General features: G+C 40.3%; 2 protein-coding genes across 2 annotated transcripts in view; one reads left to right on the top strand and one right to left on the bottom strand.

Moving 5' to 3' along the window:
- The window catches only part of LOC308118286 (putative E3 ubiquitin-protein ligase HERC1), a gene marked incomplete at its 5' end in the record, with an annotated part of 39,277 nt that extends 30,580 nt beyond the window's left edge, over positions 1–8,697 (bottom strand). The window contains 16 exons of the mRNA XM_080477636.1: positions 563–695; positions 926–1,078; positions 1,654–1,878; positions 2,270–2,395; positions 2,944–3,109; positions 3,246–3,380; positions 3,583–3,754; positions 3,833–3,977; positions 4,283–4,410; positions 4,556–4,699; positions 4,815–4,911; positions 5,187–5,285; positions 5,579–5,791; positions 6,007–6,189; positions 6,283–6,378; positions 7,708–8,697. Of these exons, the coding sequence (XP_080333762.1) occupies positions 563–695; positions 926–1,078; positions 1,654–1,878; positions 2,270–2,395; positions 2,944–3,109; positions 3,246–3,380; positions 3,583–3,754; positions 3,833–3,977; positions 4,283–4,410; positions 4,556–4,699; positions 4,815–4,911; positions 5,187–5,285; positions 5,579–5,791; positions 6,007–6,189; positions 6,283–6,378; positions 7,708–8,697 (3,205 nt within the window). The remainder of the gene's footprint in view (positions 1–562; positions 696–925; positions 1,079–1,653; positions 1,879–2,269; positions 2,396–2,943; positions 3,110–3,245; positions 3,381–3,582; positions 3,755–3,832; positions 3,978–4,282; positions 4,411–4,555; positions 4,700–4,814; positions 4,912–5,186; positions 5,286–5,578; positions 5,792–6,006; positions 6,190–6,282; positions 6,379–7,707) is intronic.
- Positions 8,698–14,909: 6,212 nt separating this feature from the next.
- Positions 14,910–16,662, top strand: esm1 (endothelial cell-specific molecule 1). Its single transcript, XM_080477065.1, has 3 exons — positions 14,910–15,390; positions 15,724–15,867; positions 16,034–16,662. The coding sequence occupies exons 1-3, from the start codon at positions 15,084–15,086 to the stop codon at positions 16,126–16,128; spliced, it is 546 nt and encodes a 181-aa protein (XP_080333191.1). The 5' UTR covers positions 14,910–15,083; the 3' UTR covers positions 16,129–16,662.
- The last annotated feature ends 1,806 nt before the right edge of the window (positions 16,663–18,468 follow it).

Raw genomic sequence — 18,468 nt, 5'->3', positions numbered from 1 at the left:
ATTTTCCACACGGGAATACTTTTAAGGATTGAGGAAAAACAGCAAAAACAACAATACTTTTACGAACAGACTTGAAGTATTTAAAAAAAACTAAATAATATAGGTATAAATTAAAGAAAAGAGTGCACGCAGCCCACTCGTACTGTTAGTATCAACCCTGAACTGGACTGCTTTGACACAAACAGGATATCAGGCTCTTTGAGTCTGAGCCGCTTCGGATCAAACAAGGCTTTCTTACCGTGAACAATCACAAAATAAACAGTACAACTCATCAGCATATCAAATGTGCTTGCAATCATTGTGCATTGTTGAAGAGCGATTCAACAGATTCTGATCATCGCAAAGATCACAACGCTGGTTATGACGACTCTTTAGGGTTGTTTTTGATATCTACAATGAAGATAATGTCTGTAAAAACACACTTTCCTTTCATTTGGTAAAAAATATTACTGAAGAAAGAAGCATAATCACAGTAATAATTCTGTTTAGTCAACAACTGTGGCAAAAATGGATTCAAATATGGAGCAAATATATCAAAAGTATTAACAGCTATGATTCCTACTGTGCAGTTTTTTGATGATTTGTTTGTCTGGGGAGCTCTCCTTCAACAGTTCGGTTGATCGCCTTAGTGTTTCAGCAGCACAGGGGAGCAGCAGGTCGAGATGCTCACGAAGAAGTGTCACACTGCTGTCATCCTACAAAACATGAACAAAATAAACATAAACACATGACTTAAAGGAAATATCAGTATTATGGTCTGTTTTTATTTTATTTTGTTCTATTTATGTATTTGTATACAGTGTGTGTGCGTAGATGTTTATTAACCATTGTATTAGTTGTCTTGTTGGATAAGCATGGTTGTAGATAACATTTTCATATTCCATAATGTTTTGTAAGTTCTTGTATACCCCTTTCTCTTTGTTACCTCTGGGCTGGAATGTATGTAGCAATGGGCGAGCAGGTGTTTCTGAAGTCCAGATAGCAGCTGGTGGACATGGGATGGAGGATCAGTTTGCCCCTGGCTATCGCCACATAGCTGCTTGTCACTGTTTTTCTCCAATTCCCCAAATTGTTGCTCCTGTGTGAAAACACATCAAAACAGAAAGACGAAGCACCAGTTCAGTGCATTATTCTAAATGAATAGTCAGTAGCTGCACAAAAACAGCCTGAGATTGTATAGAAGTCCAATAAAAACAGATTTTTACACCTTACATAGGAGTTGTTAACAAATCAATTTCTTTACAGTAAAAACTGTTACATTCAATAGAGACTTTCAAAACTATACAGCGCGGAACATCAGCATTTGTAAAGGACAATGCAGAAATTGAAATATTTTTCATTTAAATGGTACTTTACAAAAAAAATCATTGTATTGGCAGCTATATGGTGATGTGCTGGTTCACACCCAGGTGACTTTCTGGGTTTTCCCTGTGGTGGAATGGCCTGTCCAGGGTGTAGGACCTTGTATTGTAGTCCTCTTTCTGACTTGCATTGTTTTATAATGAGCTTGTTCAGTGATTATGTTCAATAAAAACTGTCCTTTACAAGACACAAGCATTTCAAAAATGTATAAATGAAAACTAAGCACACTTATACGATACTTAAATATGTCCTGCACATACACATCCATACAAGAAGTCGTGTGTTGCATACCGTGTAATAGTCTATGCTAAGCAGCAAAGTTCTCAGCAGCACTTCAGCTAAATGAAGAGGATCATAGGCTTCAACAGAGCTGGATGAAGAGGGGGGCCGGACTGACAGAGCAGGCGTCAAAGGAGGCCCGAGGGTTGCCACGTCCCCAAAGTTGCTGTAACCGAGTAGGGAAGCTACATGGCTCTGGTCCTGAAGGCTGCTGAGAACCATATCTAGCTGCAGGCGCTGTGAAAGACACAAAAAAGGAAGAAGAGACAACTGACTGAGTGGAAATCCTTTAAATCTGGGACAACCAAAAACATCTCTGCAGACAAGTATGAATGTTTTCACAGTTACATGTTTTCACAACATTCAAGCAGTCTTCAGCACATATTGCCTAGCAACGGTCCAAGTCGGCACTGTGATTTCAACAGTGTTTCCTAGCATGGGCTATCCAATCCATTTTCAAGCCAGCTCTCTGGATCACACCCATAGAACAAGAAGAAACAAGCAGCGAAAGCCAAATACGTTTTGTACGGAAGCTGCCTCAACCTTCATTTTATAACCAGTTATATGACAAATGCACAAAAAGAACAAAAGAGTCCAAAAGAGTAGAGCAGCTGAACTGAAAACATACCTGTCCTTTGGAAAGAACATTTGAACTCTGAGGGCCCTGAGGAAGGAGGCAGAGGAGCAGCTCTGTTCTTTCCCTGAGTGGAGGCAGCAGCAGCGACGCCCCGATAGACAGCGTGTTCAAAACGGCCTGAATGTGACAGAAATGTCAAGAGAAAGAAAAAACACATGTTGGATCAATAGTTACTATTATTGATGAATAATAAATTACATCAAACTTGCACTAACAGGCTCCAATTACCAATTTCACAGTTTTATTTAGATACAACATACAACTTAAGCTGATAAACCAAAACATCATGACAGCTCCTTCTTGGTATGGATTTATTTGTGTGGCACCAGAACAGCTTGGACCTGCTGAGGCGTGCACAATGCAAGACATCTGAAGGTGATCTTTTGTATCTGGAATGAAGCAATTAGCCTGTCATCCTTCAAGCGCCGCAAAGGGTTCAGACCAAACTAGTTGTTTCAAATTCCCCAGCAACCCGTCAAGGGTTTGTTATGCCTCAATCTATACAAAGTTCATACGTATCACTAATCAGGAAAACTGAAAAACTCTTTCATCCAGAAGATGAAACACACTGAATAAAAAGTACAAACTTCATCTAATAACGTAACAAGAGCTTGAGAGATCAGTAGCCATGTTTTTGATACAAGCAAATTATGAAAATAGTTTACTTGTTGTATGGAGTCTGGCATGTTAGTGTCTATTAGTCTGAAGAGCAGGTTTCTCAGGGGCCGGCCCTGAGCACCCAGCACCATAGCACCAGTTCCCCCAGCATGGGCCAAGGACAAGTGGATGGACAGCAGCTTCATGCACAGCAAAAGAAAGTGATGGTGGTCCCTGGGGAACAGACACACGGGACATGTGATTGAGGAGGACAGTAGGAACAAGTTTACTAACAACTATTGTGATGTTTGATTTTCTTTAAATTGCAGGTGTTTTGCTGACTGACTATAACTGTAAAGTAATTTCATGCCTTTTAGATAAGAATGGAGCAGGCGGGGTGTCGTTACAGATGCCATCACAGTAAGTTTCAAGGAAGTTGCGTAGATAGGTGAACGTGCTCTCTTCCAAGTCGACACAAAAAGGCCTGTGCCACGCCACCAGTTGCCTGGAAAAGAAAATTAATAGAATTGTGTCTTAATGACGATCACTTAAAAAACCAAAACAATACAACTTCTATAATACCAAGTTATTCAAACATTAAAATAAAAAAAAACTAGACAATAAAGTGATGTGCTCAATGACTTGACTATAAAATGCCATGGAATAAAATGTATTTATTCTTGTTTCAGTTGAGATGGAGGATTTACCGGTCAGTTGGAACTGCAGTCCAAGCCAAACTGTGCGAAGTGCCAGCAGTAATTTGCTGAATAGAGACTCCCTCTAAGCCCAGAACTTTCTTGGGTTTGGTGATAGGTGTAGAAGTGTGGCCTTGCCCACACTGGCCCATGGTGTTATTCCCCCATGCGTACACTTCATTCTCTGATTATAGACAAATGATAAATATTTCAGTCATAAAACTCAGTACCTAAAAGAATGGAGAATGTAAATCATTCTCACCATGAGAGAGAGCCAGACAGTGGCTGTCTCCACATGAGATGTCGATGATCTTGGTGATGCTCAGGTCCTCTATGAACCTTGGCCTCAGAGAGGTTGTTTCAGAGGAGCCACATCCTAAACATGAGCCGCAGCCCCATGCGAACACCTACAGAACTCACACAAGAAAATAAATATGAAGGAGTGATTCACAAAGTTAATGTCTTTTTTTATTGTCTCATACATACAAGTAGGAATAACCTATGTAGCAGGGCTCATGAGAGCAGTGTGACTCTACTATGATATTCACCAAAAGTAAATTAGAACAAGTTAAAGTTGTATACTTGGAAAGGGAGTTTTTCGTTGTATTCTTATCAGAAGATCGGTCAAATATAAGTAAATCATTTTGTCTGAATGTGATCACTAGCAATTCTTTTGTTTTAAGGTGACCAAGTTAAAAGTTGCACATCTCACCTGTCCTGAAGAGGTAAGGGCCAGAGATGACTGACTTCCAGCACACACTTTCCTGATGATGAATCCATGCAGAGCCTCGATGACCTTGGGGCGATACACGCGATTGGTATCTCCATGACCTAGTTTACCTGCAAGGATGAGTCATAACACAGTATCACCATCAGTTTGCGCTCGCCGTCCACATTTTTTGCTGTGAGAAAATCTGTGGCGCTTCACATATAGGTGAAGATGGTGAACCTATAAACTCCATAAAGGTGCTATGTTTAAGCCCACCATTGTCTCCTCCTCCAAAGGACCATACAGTTCGTCCATCCTGAGCTACAGCGATGGTGTGGGAGCTGCCGCAGGCCACCTGCCCCACACCGCTGATATCCTTCACCAGTGTGGGCACGTTCCGGCTCTGGCTGTCACTGTGACCTGCACCGGGGAGAAAAGCTGGCTCAATGGAGTCTGCTACTAACATGTGATAGGCACAATTAAACTCTGAAAATGTTGAAACAGGATTAGGCATTTTGAATAATAAGATGCATACCAAGCCTGCCAAAGTCTCCTTCTCCCCACGTATAAAGCTCTCCATCATTGGTCACTGCAGCACTGTGTCTGTAGCCAGCAGACACACAAACAATAACCTGCAGAGATACAAACAAGTAAAGAAATATTTTATCGCATGACTTAACACTTAATCAACTGTTTATTCAGAAAGCACAATCTGAAATTAAAATGGAAATCCAAGGAAAGATTATTGCAAACATATATAACAGTATGAAACAAACATACACATGAGAAAAAATCCAGTAAGAAAATTAAGCAAACTTTAATGGTAAGACAAACACACGGAAAATCAATAGCAAATAAGGACTTTTGCTACATTTCTCATCCATGTTTCTGTTTCTTGCAGACTCACTTTGCCCAGCAGAGGTCCTTGTATGATTTTGGGATATTTCTGCGTGGCACTGTTACCATGGCCGAGTTTCCCGTATTCTCCATCACCCCAGCTGAACACCTGAAATGAATGTTTTAATAATTTAGATTTTGATTAGTAAAGTTCTAAAATGAATCAGATTATACAAACTGATTAACACACTGATTTATGAAGTCAAAATTTGTAAAAAAAAAAAAACAACAACAGTACATTAGAGCAGTAAGATAGAGCTGCTAAAACACTACTTTGAGCATAATTGCTAAAGTTAATTATATGGCAAAAATAATGTGTGGGGAAAAAAAGGTCAAATTTCTAATTGCATAACTGCATAAAAACTGTCTAAATCTGCAGCAGCAGTAAATTCATTTTCTCACCTCTCCCTCTACGGTGATAGCCAAAGTGTGACCATCAGAGCCCTTGGAGGAGGACACTTTCTTCATGTTTCTGTGTGGCTCCAGCACAAGTTTCTTGGGCATGGACTGGTTGTTGGAGTCTCCCAGACCCAGGCGCCCATAGCTGCCTTTTCCACAGGCTTTCACCGAACCATCCGCAGACACAGAAAAGGTACAGTACTGGCCTGCTTCGATCTACAACGAATGAGATTAAGGGACAAGATGTGAAAACTTCCCTTTCAGAAGCCAAAGGTGTCATTTCATGATCAATTGTATGCAAATCATAAAACAAATACACTGAAAACCATCAAGTGCAAACATATAAACGATGATATGCATTTACATATAGTACAAATAAAAATTATGACACCCATGAGTAGTGGTTGTTGGTCCCTTGTGGGTGGCCGTACCATCTGGGCATCGCTGAAGCCCTGCGTCAGTTTTGGCAGCAAGATTTTCTCCAGAGTCCCTTCTGCCAGCTGATGGCTGCTGTTGCTGCCCCACACATACACCATGACTGTGTCACTCTCTGTACCGGGAGCAGCTCTGTCTGTGCTGCAGGAGCACAGGCAATAGGAGGCTAGGTTGCAAATCTGTGAAGGGAGAAGAGAGCAGGGTCCTTTTAATTAGTCACTGCAGGAGTTCTTTAATCATGTCGGCAATCATGTCACTGAGCTACTTTTTACCTCCTCAAATAAGCAAAGAGCTGCCTGGGAGAGCCGACACAGTCCATCCGCATCCTTCTTTAGCACCTGAGTATTTACAGCATCCCCACGAAAACCCTGAGAAGAAAGTTAGAATGTTTATCGCTTTGCCTAGTGCACTTTTCAGAGAGAATCAGACTTAATGTTAGCAAATACTATGTGGCTTCACAACAAATAACTCCACTATATTACATTAACAGTTGATTTTTGTTGTTTTCTGAATCAGAGGTATGTGATATAGCAGGAAGCATTTATTTCAATAACAATGTCATGTCACTGCAAGATCCAGATACGAATGTAAGCAAGGCAGAAAAATAGGAGACAATGTTGGTCTTTGTAGATAATCTCGTTATACAAGAAAGCAGCAGGCTGTGCTCCACTTTCCCTTATCACCAGAAACAAATCTATATTTCATTTCAAGTTGTGTGATTTCTTTAGCCTGCATGTTGGTTGTAGGTAACAGGGGGAACTGTGTATACATAATTTTGAGTATGGTGCTGTGACCATCTGCAAGGACACATAAGAAGAATAATGAGTGTGATTGTAATAGCTATCACCAGTTGTCATTAGAACACAAATATTGCAAAGCTGATTAGGCTGCTACAGGATGACTCAATATGCATATCTAGAGAGGACAGGAAGACTGACTCAATCATAATCCTTATCTGCACACTAAGGCATCACTCCAGGCTTCAAATGGAGCTGTTCATATGTAAAAAGGGCAGTCTGCAGCAGGGATTGATGAGGCAGAAAAAAATCCATTTCCCTACTGTGCAGATGTGCCATTTTCCCCTGAATATGTCCATTAAGAGGATGCATAAGTTACAACGTAAAAATGCTAATGCAAACAAATGCTGGAAAAAGCCACTGCTGCATTTGCAAATTCTAATCACGCAAAATAATCCATTAAATGTAAAATACAACAAAGGCAGAGGCAATTGGCACACTGTCAGGAACATGACGAACACTGCACTTCCAAAAACAGACTCTATTCTTCTATTCTAACTTTAAATCAATGCACGGGTCATGATGACCTGTAATCAAAGGTGTGGTATTTTTCCATTTGTTATTTATGATCTTGTTATATGAGATTTCTATAATGCAATAAAGAAATTGCCAGTTTTATGACAACTTTCATTATAATGATGCAATAATTGGATGAAACTAATCGAAAATCAGGAACAAAGAAAAACTGAATTTCAAGTATCTTTTTTGATTACCACATGGATCACACCAACTTATGCAGAATGCCAAAGCATTTCTTTGTCTTGTATTAGAAATATGTACTTTTTATATATGTTTCTATATAAGATATAAATTATATTGGATTACATAGCTTTATTCTGAGTGTTGTTTGATTCCTGACCAAGTGGAAAGAAGTGCATATATGAAGACCAAATGGCATACCGAATATTGCCTCATTTGAAGAAGAGTTTGATGGATTACATCGAAGCCGACACCAGTGGACTGCTGAAAGCTCATTGCAGAGGTGTTGGTGGAGGAGGAGGAGGAAGACAATATAGAGGTGGAGGAGGACATAGAAGCAGCCAAGGCAACCTCCACCCACTCCAGCAGAAACTTCAAAGAGCCCCTCTGCATGGCCAGGCCCAGCAGCAGCTCGAGCGCCAGCCTCCGCCCGGTCGGGTCAGCACCGCCACTCCCACTGATCACCGATGTCTTCTTCAGGAAGTCGGCCACCTGCGCCAGGCAGTCCAGCCCCACAGATGGGATCTTATTCTCATTAGCTAGAGACAGCGGTGGAAGTGAAGACAGCACCGAGGACGCCGTGGCGAGCACATCATTGCAAAGAACAGACTCCGGATGCACGGAGGCTGCATACCTCCAGTTCTGCTGCAGTAAGGAGAAGAGCAGGCTCAAGCCAGTCCTCACGCCCATTTCTATCAGAACATCTGTACCTGATTTAATTCTGGATGCCCCGCCCAGCAAGCAAGGTTCTGAGGCCGGCTCAATTTTCCCAGATTCAGCCCCGCTGTCTGTAGACTGGGAGGGGAGCTGCACTCGAAATTTATCATGGTATTTGCTGTGAAGTGCGTAGTAGATCCTCTGTAGTACCACGAGCCTGTGCTGGAGGCCCAGGGTGTAGGAGGTCTGCGTGAGCATGCGGTGAGCCAGCCATCGTTGGCTTTGAAGCAGGGATGACAGGTACTCTTCCTTCTCTGCTAATGCGTTGGACTCGCACTCAAAGTCTGGGAGGCGTGGGCCCACAAGTTCTTGGATGGGTTGAGCCAGAGTGACCACCTCCTTGTTGTGAAGGAGCTTATTGTAGAGCGCAGCAGCACCATCTCTCCTGGCCGTCTGGATGCTGTCTTCTGCTGCCCACGAGCTATTGAAGTGCTCCTGCCACAGCGGCAACACATGGGTCTGACAAGGCACCATATCTGAGCATTATCTATGTTCTGCAGTACATCTGCAAAACAAAGAGAAGGATGATTGTGTTAGAAATGAGGAGGCATGTGCTGACGATTGGCAGGCCTCTAAATTTCACACACGTCATTACTTCACACTTGATTAACATAATGAAATGGCACTTATTTCTGTGTCATCAATTTACATGCAACATTTGCTGCTGAAATCTGATTTTCTCATGTGTTTTCCTGCCAAGAGAATATAGTGTGAAGGTGTCAAGTTTCTCCTTGTGTGCTGGCACCCCTCCAGCATACAGTACATCCAGGATATTGCGACAGGCCCGGTGGGTATCATTGAAATAGGTCAACACACTCTAGGATAACTGCCACCCAGCTCACCTACACTACTGAGGGGACTTTGTCTCACAGATGATCATGTTATATATAATGTGAGTGAATGAAAAGGTTGTCTCATGTTGATTATAATCAAATGAATTCCGATTTTAAGTCTCGGCTATTATCTCAAAGTAGATCATGTGACGCTGTGTCATAGCATCACTTGCACAGACCTGCTTTCTCATCATATCAAGTGAAAACGCGGCAGGAGAGGCTTTGAAATATTGATTCATCCCATTGAGTTGCTCAAACAATCAGAAATAGCACAGCAAAGTTGTCAGTACTGCTTATAGACAAAACATAGAGGTCATTATTCTCATTACGGTACAAATGTATAACATAATTGTGTCTTTGAACATGTATCTCTCTCCAGCCCTCTACCAAATCAACATAACAATGTTTCCAGTCATTTCAAAGTTCTGAAAAGTAAAATTGCATGTCAGGATGGTAAGGTTGCATCCACGTCATGACTCGTGGTCGTGCAAAACAGAAGCTTATAAAGATACATGACAAGTTACAGACTGCTGGATATGCGAGCATGCCACTTTAACCATAGTGCACAGTCATAGAGCTGAGGCTCTCTGGCCGTGCCAGAGGCCTGTGAGGCTATATGGTTTCCTCCCCAGCCAAAAATAACAGCTAGCATTGATATAGCAATGTGCTCTACGGTCAGACAGCCACCAACATGAAACCACCAGCAAAGTCAGACACAACCACTAAAACTGTTACCAATAGACACAAACGTTTTTCAGCGTCGTCTTCAGACCATAATGAAGCAAATAATGACAACACAATTACTACATTTCAGTATTCTCTTACAAAACTAAATGATCTTTTTGCATTTCATAAAAGCATAAGCGGTGTTGTGTTTCTCCCTCTCCCTTCAGAAAAGCTTCCTTAACCACCAGCGAATGCACCAGATTCAAACATTTAACTTTGAAATATGCTAAACTTTCATCCCAGATCCCCTTAAAGCAAACGTGCTAAATCCTAATCCTAAAGAGTCCCTGCTCTAACATACCTCAGTCTAATGGATGTCATCTCTAAGCTCTGCATGAAGTCTGACAATGAACCACTCATCACAATCAGGCAAATTGGAATAGTGATTTGTCAAAAAGAAACCATCCAGCCTTCCAGAAAATTCTCACAAAGTCCTGTGGAAAACACTGCCTCTTCTTTGACTTAGATAGGGATGAAAACTGAGCCAAGTGTCCCTACATTGGAGCCAATGAGCTATTCCTAGAAACACAAAAGCTCCACAGTAAAATATGGTTCATTATGAAAAAGAAATGCATTCGTACATCAAAAAGTGACATCAATGATTAGCTGGCAGGATGACAGAAAAAGTAAATGACCCTCGACACATTAAAATCGGTTGCATGGTTTTTGAAAGCGGACATAAACCTCTGTGTGTCTGGCAGTCTGCTGCACCTTGTCAACAGCTGCCACACTCACCGTGACACATCAGCTGCAGGTAGTGGCAGCATGTGGCACATTATTAGTCGTTGACTGGACTCCTGTTAGCTGGGTACTGGCTAAATATATGTATATATTTTTTTTTTTACTCTCTTTACCTGTACATGTTATGGTATTGCAATTGCAAGGATATATTAGGCAAACAATACGCAGCTGGAAATAAGCATGTTAATAAGCCTTGCATTTATGAATATAAATTTCCCATTTATGCATACACTTGGAAGGTGTAGTCTAGTGTTTTCAGCAGAATATTTCAAATATCTTAGTCTCACACCAACAGAGTCATATTTTAAACAAAGATACTGGCAGGAGCCCTAAATATCCAGGCCACTGTTCAGTTGAACCAAGCTTAAGGCTGTCTTACCTCCCACGAGAGTAAGAGGGAGATTTATACCAGAGGTCTGCTCTTCGATCACCACTCAACCCCTCTGGAGTGCCACTCAGGTCTAAGTAGCTAAAGTCCACATGCAAGGTGGTTATGGATCATCTGAAGGCTAACAGACACACTGCTCAACATCACGCTGTGTCATCTAGTGCAAAAGCACAGTACGAGCCCTGCAGAAGAAGCATGCATTACACCAAACGAGATTTGTTGTATTTGGCAAAGAGAGACAACGTGAGATTTCTGCAAAGAGAACATACACTACCAGTCATAAGTTTGGACACTTCAATGTTTTTTTTTTATTTATTTTGGTGACTATCTACATTGTATACTTTCACTGAAGGCATCAAAACTATGTATGAACACATATGGAATTATGTAGTAAACAAAAGCAGCGCTGTCAACAAAGCAAAGGGTGGCTACTTTGATGAACCTAAAATATAAAACATGTTTAGAATTTCTTCGTTTAGTGAGAAAATGGTGTGTATATATATATATATCATCATCATGGCTTTGGCTTCGCGAACGAAGATTCATGAAGGAGGTCCACCCCGTTTTCTCCCACAAGACCTCACGTGGCTCATATATATATGAGCCACATATTCATAAAGTACACTTCAGCATAAAGCATTGCTACCTTTATTGCAACACAACTCCATTGCCCTGTCACTATTGCAAAATGCTGTTACATCACCTGCATATGACGACAACATCCATAACTCGGATGTTCAACAAGTCAGTCAACAAGACGAGTAACCGATTGGATTGCATCTGGAGTTTGGTGTATGATGTCCACAGGGCACATGAAAATCCAATGATATTTTAGGGTGAGCCACTGAAGTGACATTTAATCAACTTAGGGTGGAAGGACACAATCCAAGCCGACAGTGGGGGAAGGCAGTATACATGCTTGACAGGTCACCTAAGTAATTTCAAAATAAAAATGCAGACAACTGCACATATTAACTTCCACACCTATGGACAAATGGGAGTCACCAATTAACCACAAGCACATGTTTTATAACTGTTGGAGAAAACTGTCCCAGGGAGAAAAACCCAGTAAGAGCAGCTAAAAACAGACTGTAGACATTCCAAATATATACAATTTTCAAAGTTAAATATTAACAATCATGAATCCAAACTCTAATCTGCGATCACAAACTAGTAACACCATGTACTTTTTACAAGTTTGACTCTTCATGCTTACTAAAAAGTCATATGCATGCTTAGATTGGTATTAGAGGAGGTGGTCTTGGCTTCTGGATGATCATGATGAGAAAAGACCCCCAGAGCTGAACCTGAGACAGGATGGATGTCTTTTCTTGGCTGACAGGGCTGTGACAGGAAGTTGCAATTAAGGGAGGTTTGGACTGTTGTTGCCAGGACAACAGTGACCACAATGAACAGTGGCTGTGTGGGTGAGTGTTGATAAAACACCAACACAGGAGTACATCTGTGCACAGTCATAAAAATACCAGAATACATGAGGGCGATTTTAATATCCCGAGACAGTTAAAAGAAAATAAAAAATAAAACGTGCGGCCATCTGCATATATTGATCTGAAGCCGGATGTTTGGTATTAAGTTGTACATGCACGTAGACGAGCAGCCAGATAGATGAGATGGATTTGTTCACACACAACCGATATGTGAGCATTTTATTTTACTTTATAGCGTTTAGTCGCCATTGGTTTGCATCTCACAGCATAATTAGCTCATTTTACGTTATAGCTGTCCGTTGCTCCAATATAAACAATTAAATGAGATAATCACACGGACACGGACCGGGAGGTAACGTGATTATTCTGCCTCTGCGGTGACAGCTGAGCTAACGCTGGCTGCAGTGCAGTTGCTAGTCTGCTCCATGGCTGTCAAAAACGCCCCAGCCCCTCCGCTGCTGGGCTGACAGCCCTCCACAAAACACCCCGGTGGGCCGGGGCGTTTCAACCCGGGTGTGGCGACACCGCAAAGAGACACTCGGGCAGGGTGAGATACCGTGACAGGAGACGAAAGAGCCGCTGATAAATGGTTTGCGTTACCTGTCCCGTCCCGGTGAGGTCTCCCTCGGACGAGAATATCATGTCAGCCTTCTCCTTGCTCCGTTTCTTCTTCGACCGAGGTTTAGCCGCCGATGCTGAGCAGCGGAGAGTCGCTGCGGCAGCGCCACCGCGCGGCCGGTGCAAGCCTCATCATCCACTTGGATACTCAATAAACACAGAAAAAAAAACACTAGAAAAAACTAATTTGTTCCTGTCATGATGTGTTTTTTTAAATGTCTTGTTGAGTGGTTTGATTTGTAAGTCGTCTTTTGTATAGATGTTCTTTGTTTTTTTTCTATATGATTATAGCTGTATTGTATATATTAAAATCATGTTTATATTTGGATGACTTTACTTATGTATTTCTATATGTTATACGCCATTGTAGGTTTAGTATAAAGCTACTGTATGGTCCTGCTGCCAAATTGTAATCTGTCACCACATTTCAAATGTCCTCATTGGGGGTTAAATAGATTATTATATTATGTTAACCACACATATAAACAATACTGAACTGAAGTAAATAGTAAGTAAGTAAGTAATTAAATAAATAAAACACATACTACATTTTAAAAAATATACAATAAAAAATCCTGAACAGAACAGGGTATATTATGCATCTTAAATGCTTCTTTTGGTCAAGTGTCTGATGAAGCAGTATTTTCTGATGTTGCATTGTGGGAAATGTAGGATGCTGTAATTTTGGACTGAGAACCTCCACAGCAGAGTGTTTAACTCTTTTAAGTTCAGAGGCCACATGCAGCCCAATAACATTTGAATGAACAGTAAAGTCACAGCATCATCACCTATAGTTCACATTGCATGAACAAAATCTATTATGAACAACGAAAACTTTCTGAAGGAACACGTTACACCTGAAATCCTCTTTGCCTTGTCAGAACATAGTATTTCTGAAGCTTCTATTGTGTAAAATCTTCACTCACTGATCTGTAGCGATGCTGAGGCTATTTCACAACCAAAAACGTTGCTACCTCTTAATGCTGAATCCCTAGTCCACAGTGATGACGCTGCCATCTGATGTTATTTATGTTTTCTTTGTTATTTTTAAACTTTGTAAGGTCATCCCATGGACAAATTGGACCCTCTTGATCAGAATTAACCCTTGGACTACATGTTTTAAACATAATTTGTTTTTGTCATTTAGCCTAATGTTTTCAATCGATTAAGAGCAAAAATAACCTCATATATAACAATGTATGCAGCACCTTTTCATTGTGGAATTAATAAAGACAAATAAAAAAACACTCCTTTTAAAAAAATCTATAGGCCAGTCTACATCATGAATAACTTGATGAAAAGACACTGAGCTGGTTACAGGTGTAATAGAGATTAATAATATAAAAAAAAGAATATGCTTCAGAAACCATTACAACAGCATAGCAGACTATATTTATAAATACACACAAGATATTCAAAGAGTTTATTTCCGGTAGATGCAAAGGTCAACAGTATTATAAATATAAGACGAAAGGTTCCCTTTTCTGTAGCGCACAGAATGATCCCATGAATGCTTGTAAATCAAACGTTTTTAATATATCTTTATTGTTTTGTGCTCGGTGGTGTGTTTTTTTTAAATTGCCATTTTTTCAAACATCTATTTCTCTATTTAGACAAAATAAAAAGATGACTTGGTTTATATGATGTGAACTAATAACATCCCTTACATGACTTGAACTTGTTCGGATTTATAGACTCTCAGCTGAGCAATATGAAGCTGAATAATTCAAAGGAGACCCAGTCAGTCACGACAGGCCTGATGCAACGGGAGGTCCGGGGGGTCCCTTCACTTAGACAAAAACAAACCAAAGATAACTTATGACATCAGGTCACACGGATTTCAATTCCTGGATGGCGGTCCAGAGTTAATCCCACTTCCACGCCGGATCTCTAAAAAAAGGGGACTGACTGGCAAAAAGGACGACAACACCGGAATGAGGAAATTGACGAAGGGCCAGTCATGTGCAAAACAAAAGTTGTCCATCGCTGATAACCATCCAACCTGATGCACCGCGGGTCAGTCCGCTGCTCCGCCGCTCCGGCTCTCGTCTCGTCCCGGCAGCGCCTCTTCTCTCTCCGCCAGCTCTCGACTCTCCGCCTGCAGCGATGTCCTTTCTGCTCATCACGGTGTTGTCCTCACTCGTGGTGCACCGTGCCGAGGCGTGGGGCGCCAACGTCAAGTATGCGGTGAACTGCCCGGATCGATGCAACCCGGAGCGGTGCGGCGGGACGCAGCGGTGCGCACGGACCGTCCTGGACGACTGCGGCTGTTGTCAGGTCTGTGCAGCCGGCAGAGGGGAGCACTGCTACCGCACGGTGTCGGGGATGCACGGGGTGAAGTGCGGACCGGGATTATTCTGCGAGTTCTACAAGGACGAAGACGATTATGGGGATGAATATGGAATATGCAAAGGTATGCATTCAGACAATGAGACATCGCTGCTGTTTCTGCATGCTGCGCTTAGAGACGCTCCACTGCAGTATCCCCATATGTTATTGCAAAATGTTAACCTTTTTTTTTTTTTTTTTTTTTTTTTTACATATTGGTGGACGCATCTAGGTGTCACTGCTGTCTGCATATGTTAATTTCAAAATTTCCCATTTAATACTATGACATCTAACGCTTGGAGTTTAGACATTCGACCATCAATGCTGCAGCATTACACTACATCTATTCTTTTTGTTATTCTTTTTTTCTGCTTGTCATCTATTGCAAATAACCAAATATTGTTTTATGTTTTTGCAGACTGTTTGTATGGAACCTATGGAGTTGAGTGCCGCAAGACATGCAACTGCAAAGGAGGCATATGTGACAGGGAGACAGGAGCGTGTCTCACCCTTTCCTTCTTTGCCAAAATCGCCAGTAAGCTCAAGACTGAACCCCAAACAGGTAAACATGAAACATTTTATTATTCCAATGATGTATTTTAATACAGCTTCTAACCATTTCAAAAAAGTAAAGTGTCCTCCCAAGTGGATTAAATTAGGATCTGAAAAAAGTTCATTTGTGAGACATGAACTGTGAGATTAATGATTCTTCTCTCTTGTGTTCTCAGGGGCTGAGGTGGGCTCAGGAGAAATCAGCACACTCCACAACACGGATCAGCTCACAGACAGATCCACTGCTCCAAAGCGGCTTAACCCTCGCTGACAAGTGCTGACCAGACTGAATCTGTTCAGTATAAATGTAGCATTAACTTATAAATGAACTGAAAGATAGGCTATATTTTATTATGTTAAACAATGGGGAAAAAAATACTTTTTTACAGTGTTTGGAAGTTTTTGTTGAGTTTGGTTGGTCCTTGTTTGACCTCCATCTTTATTTTTTTTTTTTTTAATGAAATTATGCCAACAGTGTTATTATATTTTAGTGTTATTGCTTTGTTTTGTTTTTTTTAATGTTTCTGTTATAGATTAATTACAACTACGTTAAGGAAGTTCCCAATTGCTTTAGTATAATTTGCTGTGTCTTCATATATCATTATAGAATGTAGGTTTCTGGATAAAAGAAACATTTTTTTATTATTATTATTCACTTCAGCAACAATAGTTTCTCCTTGAGCAAGTTCACTTTTTTGTTTGTATTGTATAAATGAAAAGCCAACATGGACTATATCATGTGTTTGACATAAGCCATTGTGAAAAAAAAAAAAATGCTCTCGAAAATAAACCAAAGTTATCACTGACTTGTCTTTTGGTTGCTTGGTTTATCTATGACGTTAATGAGCAAGACTTTGTTTGATGAAGTCATGCAGGCATGTTTTACATACCACACGTACATAGCTTTATTAGTAGTGACATTATAGATGTTGCATATTAGCAATGGAGATACATGGTAATTACATTAAAATATAAAACATTCAAATTCAACTTTGTCCATAAATATTATTCAGGTAGTTGAACTGGGATTTCAGTCATCATATGCAATGTATAAAAGGAATTGTGAATTTTCACCACCATTGTGTTGTCCAGCTGACCTTAGTCTTCTGCATTTCTAACAACAAATCAACCCATACACACACATACATCACACATTTCAAATATTGCACATGTCAAATAAAACACAGCAGATCATTTCAAACTCTTCTATCAACTTTATGTTATAATATACCTGAGTAGTTTGGTGGTTTCCCACAGATACAATGCTAAATTTCACAATCCATGTCCGTGATCCTCTCTCAGGAGGAAACAGCATACATATTTTGTTGACCATTTTTAGTAGCCTATTTTTAACCCTTTGGCATTGACTGTTCAAATAAAGCTATGTGAATGCTGTTGAAAAATCATCTGTCAGAAGAGGGGCTCTAAATTTCTGTTAAGTGGCACAAAGACAGAAAATTATACTATCTATTAATAGAAGGTGGGAAAAGTTGAAAATCTCAAAGTGCTGAGAGGTCTGGGGAGAAATATGTCTTTTGAGTTGAAGGAATTCTTGTTGGTCTAGTTTCCCATGATTTGATTATATCCAAACACAGGAGCAGAAATGGTTGCTGTGATTTTTTTATTTTTTTTAAACATCCTTGACTCTCAAATTGAGGAACGCCCTACTTTCCTACTTTCCCCAAATGGAAAATGAAAATTTGTTCCCATGCAAAAATCGTCTCACAGTCATGGAAAATAAAACGTGGACCATTCATTGTGTAGGAGAACTGAAGGGCAAAGATGTTACTGAATTTCTTTTCATTTATATCAGGTTATACCTTCTCAGAGAGCTTTCAGGTAGATCTTTAAAAAAAGTATTTTCTCTTTTAAAATAATCCAATAAAGTTGGTCACAATGACTCAATTGACGATCGGATGGAAAATGGAGAGGATCAACAATTTCTTCTCCTTTAATAGTGCATCATATTGCATAATGATACAGACCAATAATGTGTGATTATCAACTATTTCAGACAACGTCAAGATATTTGCTCACTTGCTAAAAATAAAAAGTTATTAGCCTCACCTCTGACTCTCAGTGGTACAAAACTGTTTTCCAGTATTCAGCTTGTTTATTTCCTGTGCTTCCTGACACCTGTGAAAATGTCCCTTCTTCCTGTTGTTGTTGTGTCTGCCCAGGACAGGAATTTAAAAGCACGGCTTTTGTCAAGTGACACTCCGAAAGTTGGGAATTCGCAAGTGACCCACAACTGGGAAGGCCTCTTGTTGGAAGTTATAAGAGGACACTTCCTGCCCACTATTTTCTTATTTTCAATGGAATATTGACACGTAAATATCAAATAAATGAAGGGAAACTGATGTTATGAATGAGATGAATACCAAAAAGGTATTTTATATATTTTTAAAGATCTTGTTTCAAGATGGATTAGAGAAGAGAGAATTGTAAAAAATTAATGAAAAAGGCAAAATGCCCATTGTTTTGCTGTCAGATTGCAAAATTTCTCTAAAGTTGAGCAAATGCTTACATTGAATTAAAATAATTCAGGCTTATTTAGTCTGTATTTTGAAAATAGTTTTTATAGCTTTCATTAAAACCGAGCATTCATGTA

Source organism: Lipophrys pholis (assembly GCF_963383615.2).
Source record: "Lipophrys pholis genome assembly, chromosome: 12".
NCBI classification, from domain to species: Eukaryota; Metazoa; Chordata; class Actinopteri; order Blenniiformes; family Blenniidae; genus Lipophrys; species Lipophrys pholis.
The sequence above is the reverse complement of the archived record's forward strand: the minus strand, read 5'-3'. Positions and strand labels throughout refer to the sequence as shown.

What these genes read in the sequence shown, in the direction of transcription:
- esm1 (XM_080477065.1), top strand. Translation starts at nt 15,084, where the DNA reads ATGTCCTTTCTGCTCATCACGGTGTTGTCCTCACTCGTGGTGCACCGT. An exon ending in TGAATATGGAATATGCAAAG is followed by an intron (nt 15,391 to 15,723) that starts GTATGCATTCAG and finishes ATGTTTTTGCAG; the next exon opens with ACTGTTTGTATGGAACCTAT. An exon ending in CAAGACTGAACCCCAAACAG is followed by an intron (nt 15,868 to 16,033) that starts GTAAACATGAAA and finishes TTGTGTTCTCAG; the next exon opens with GGGCTGAGGTGGGCTCAGGA.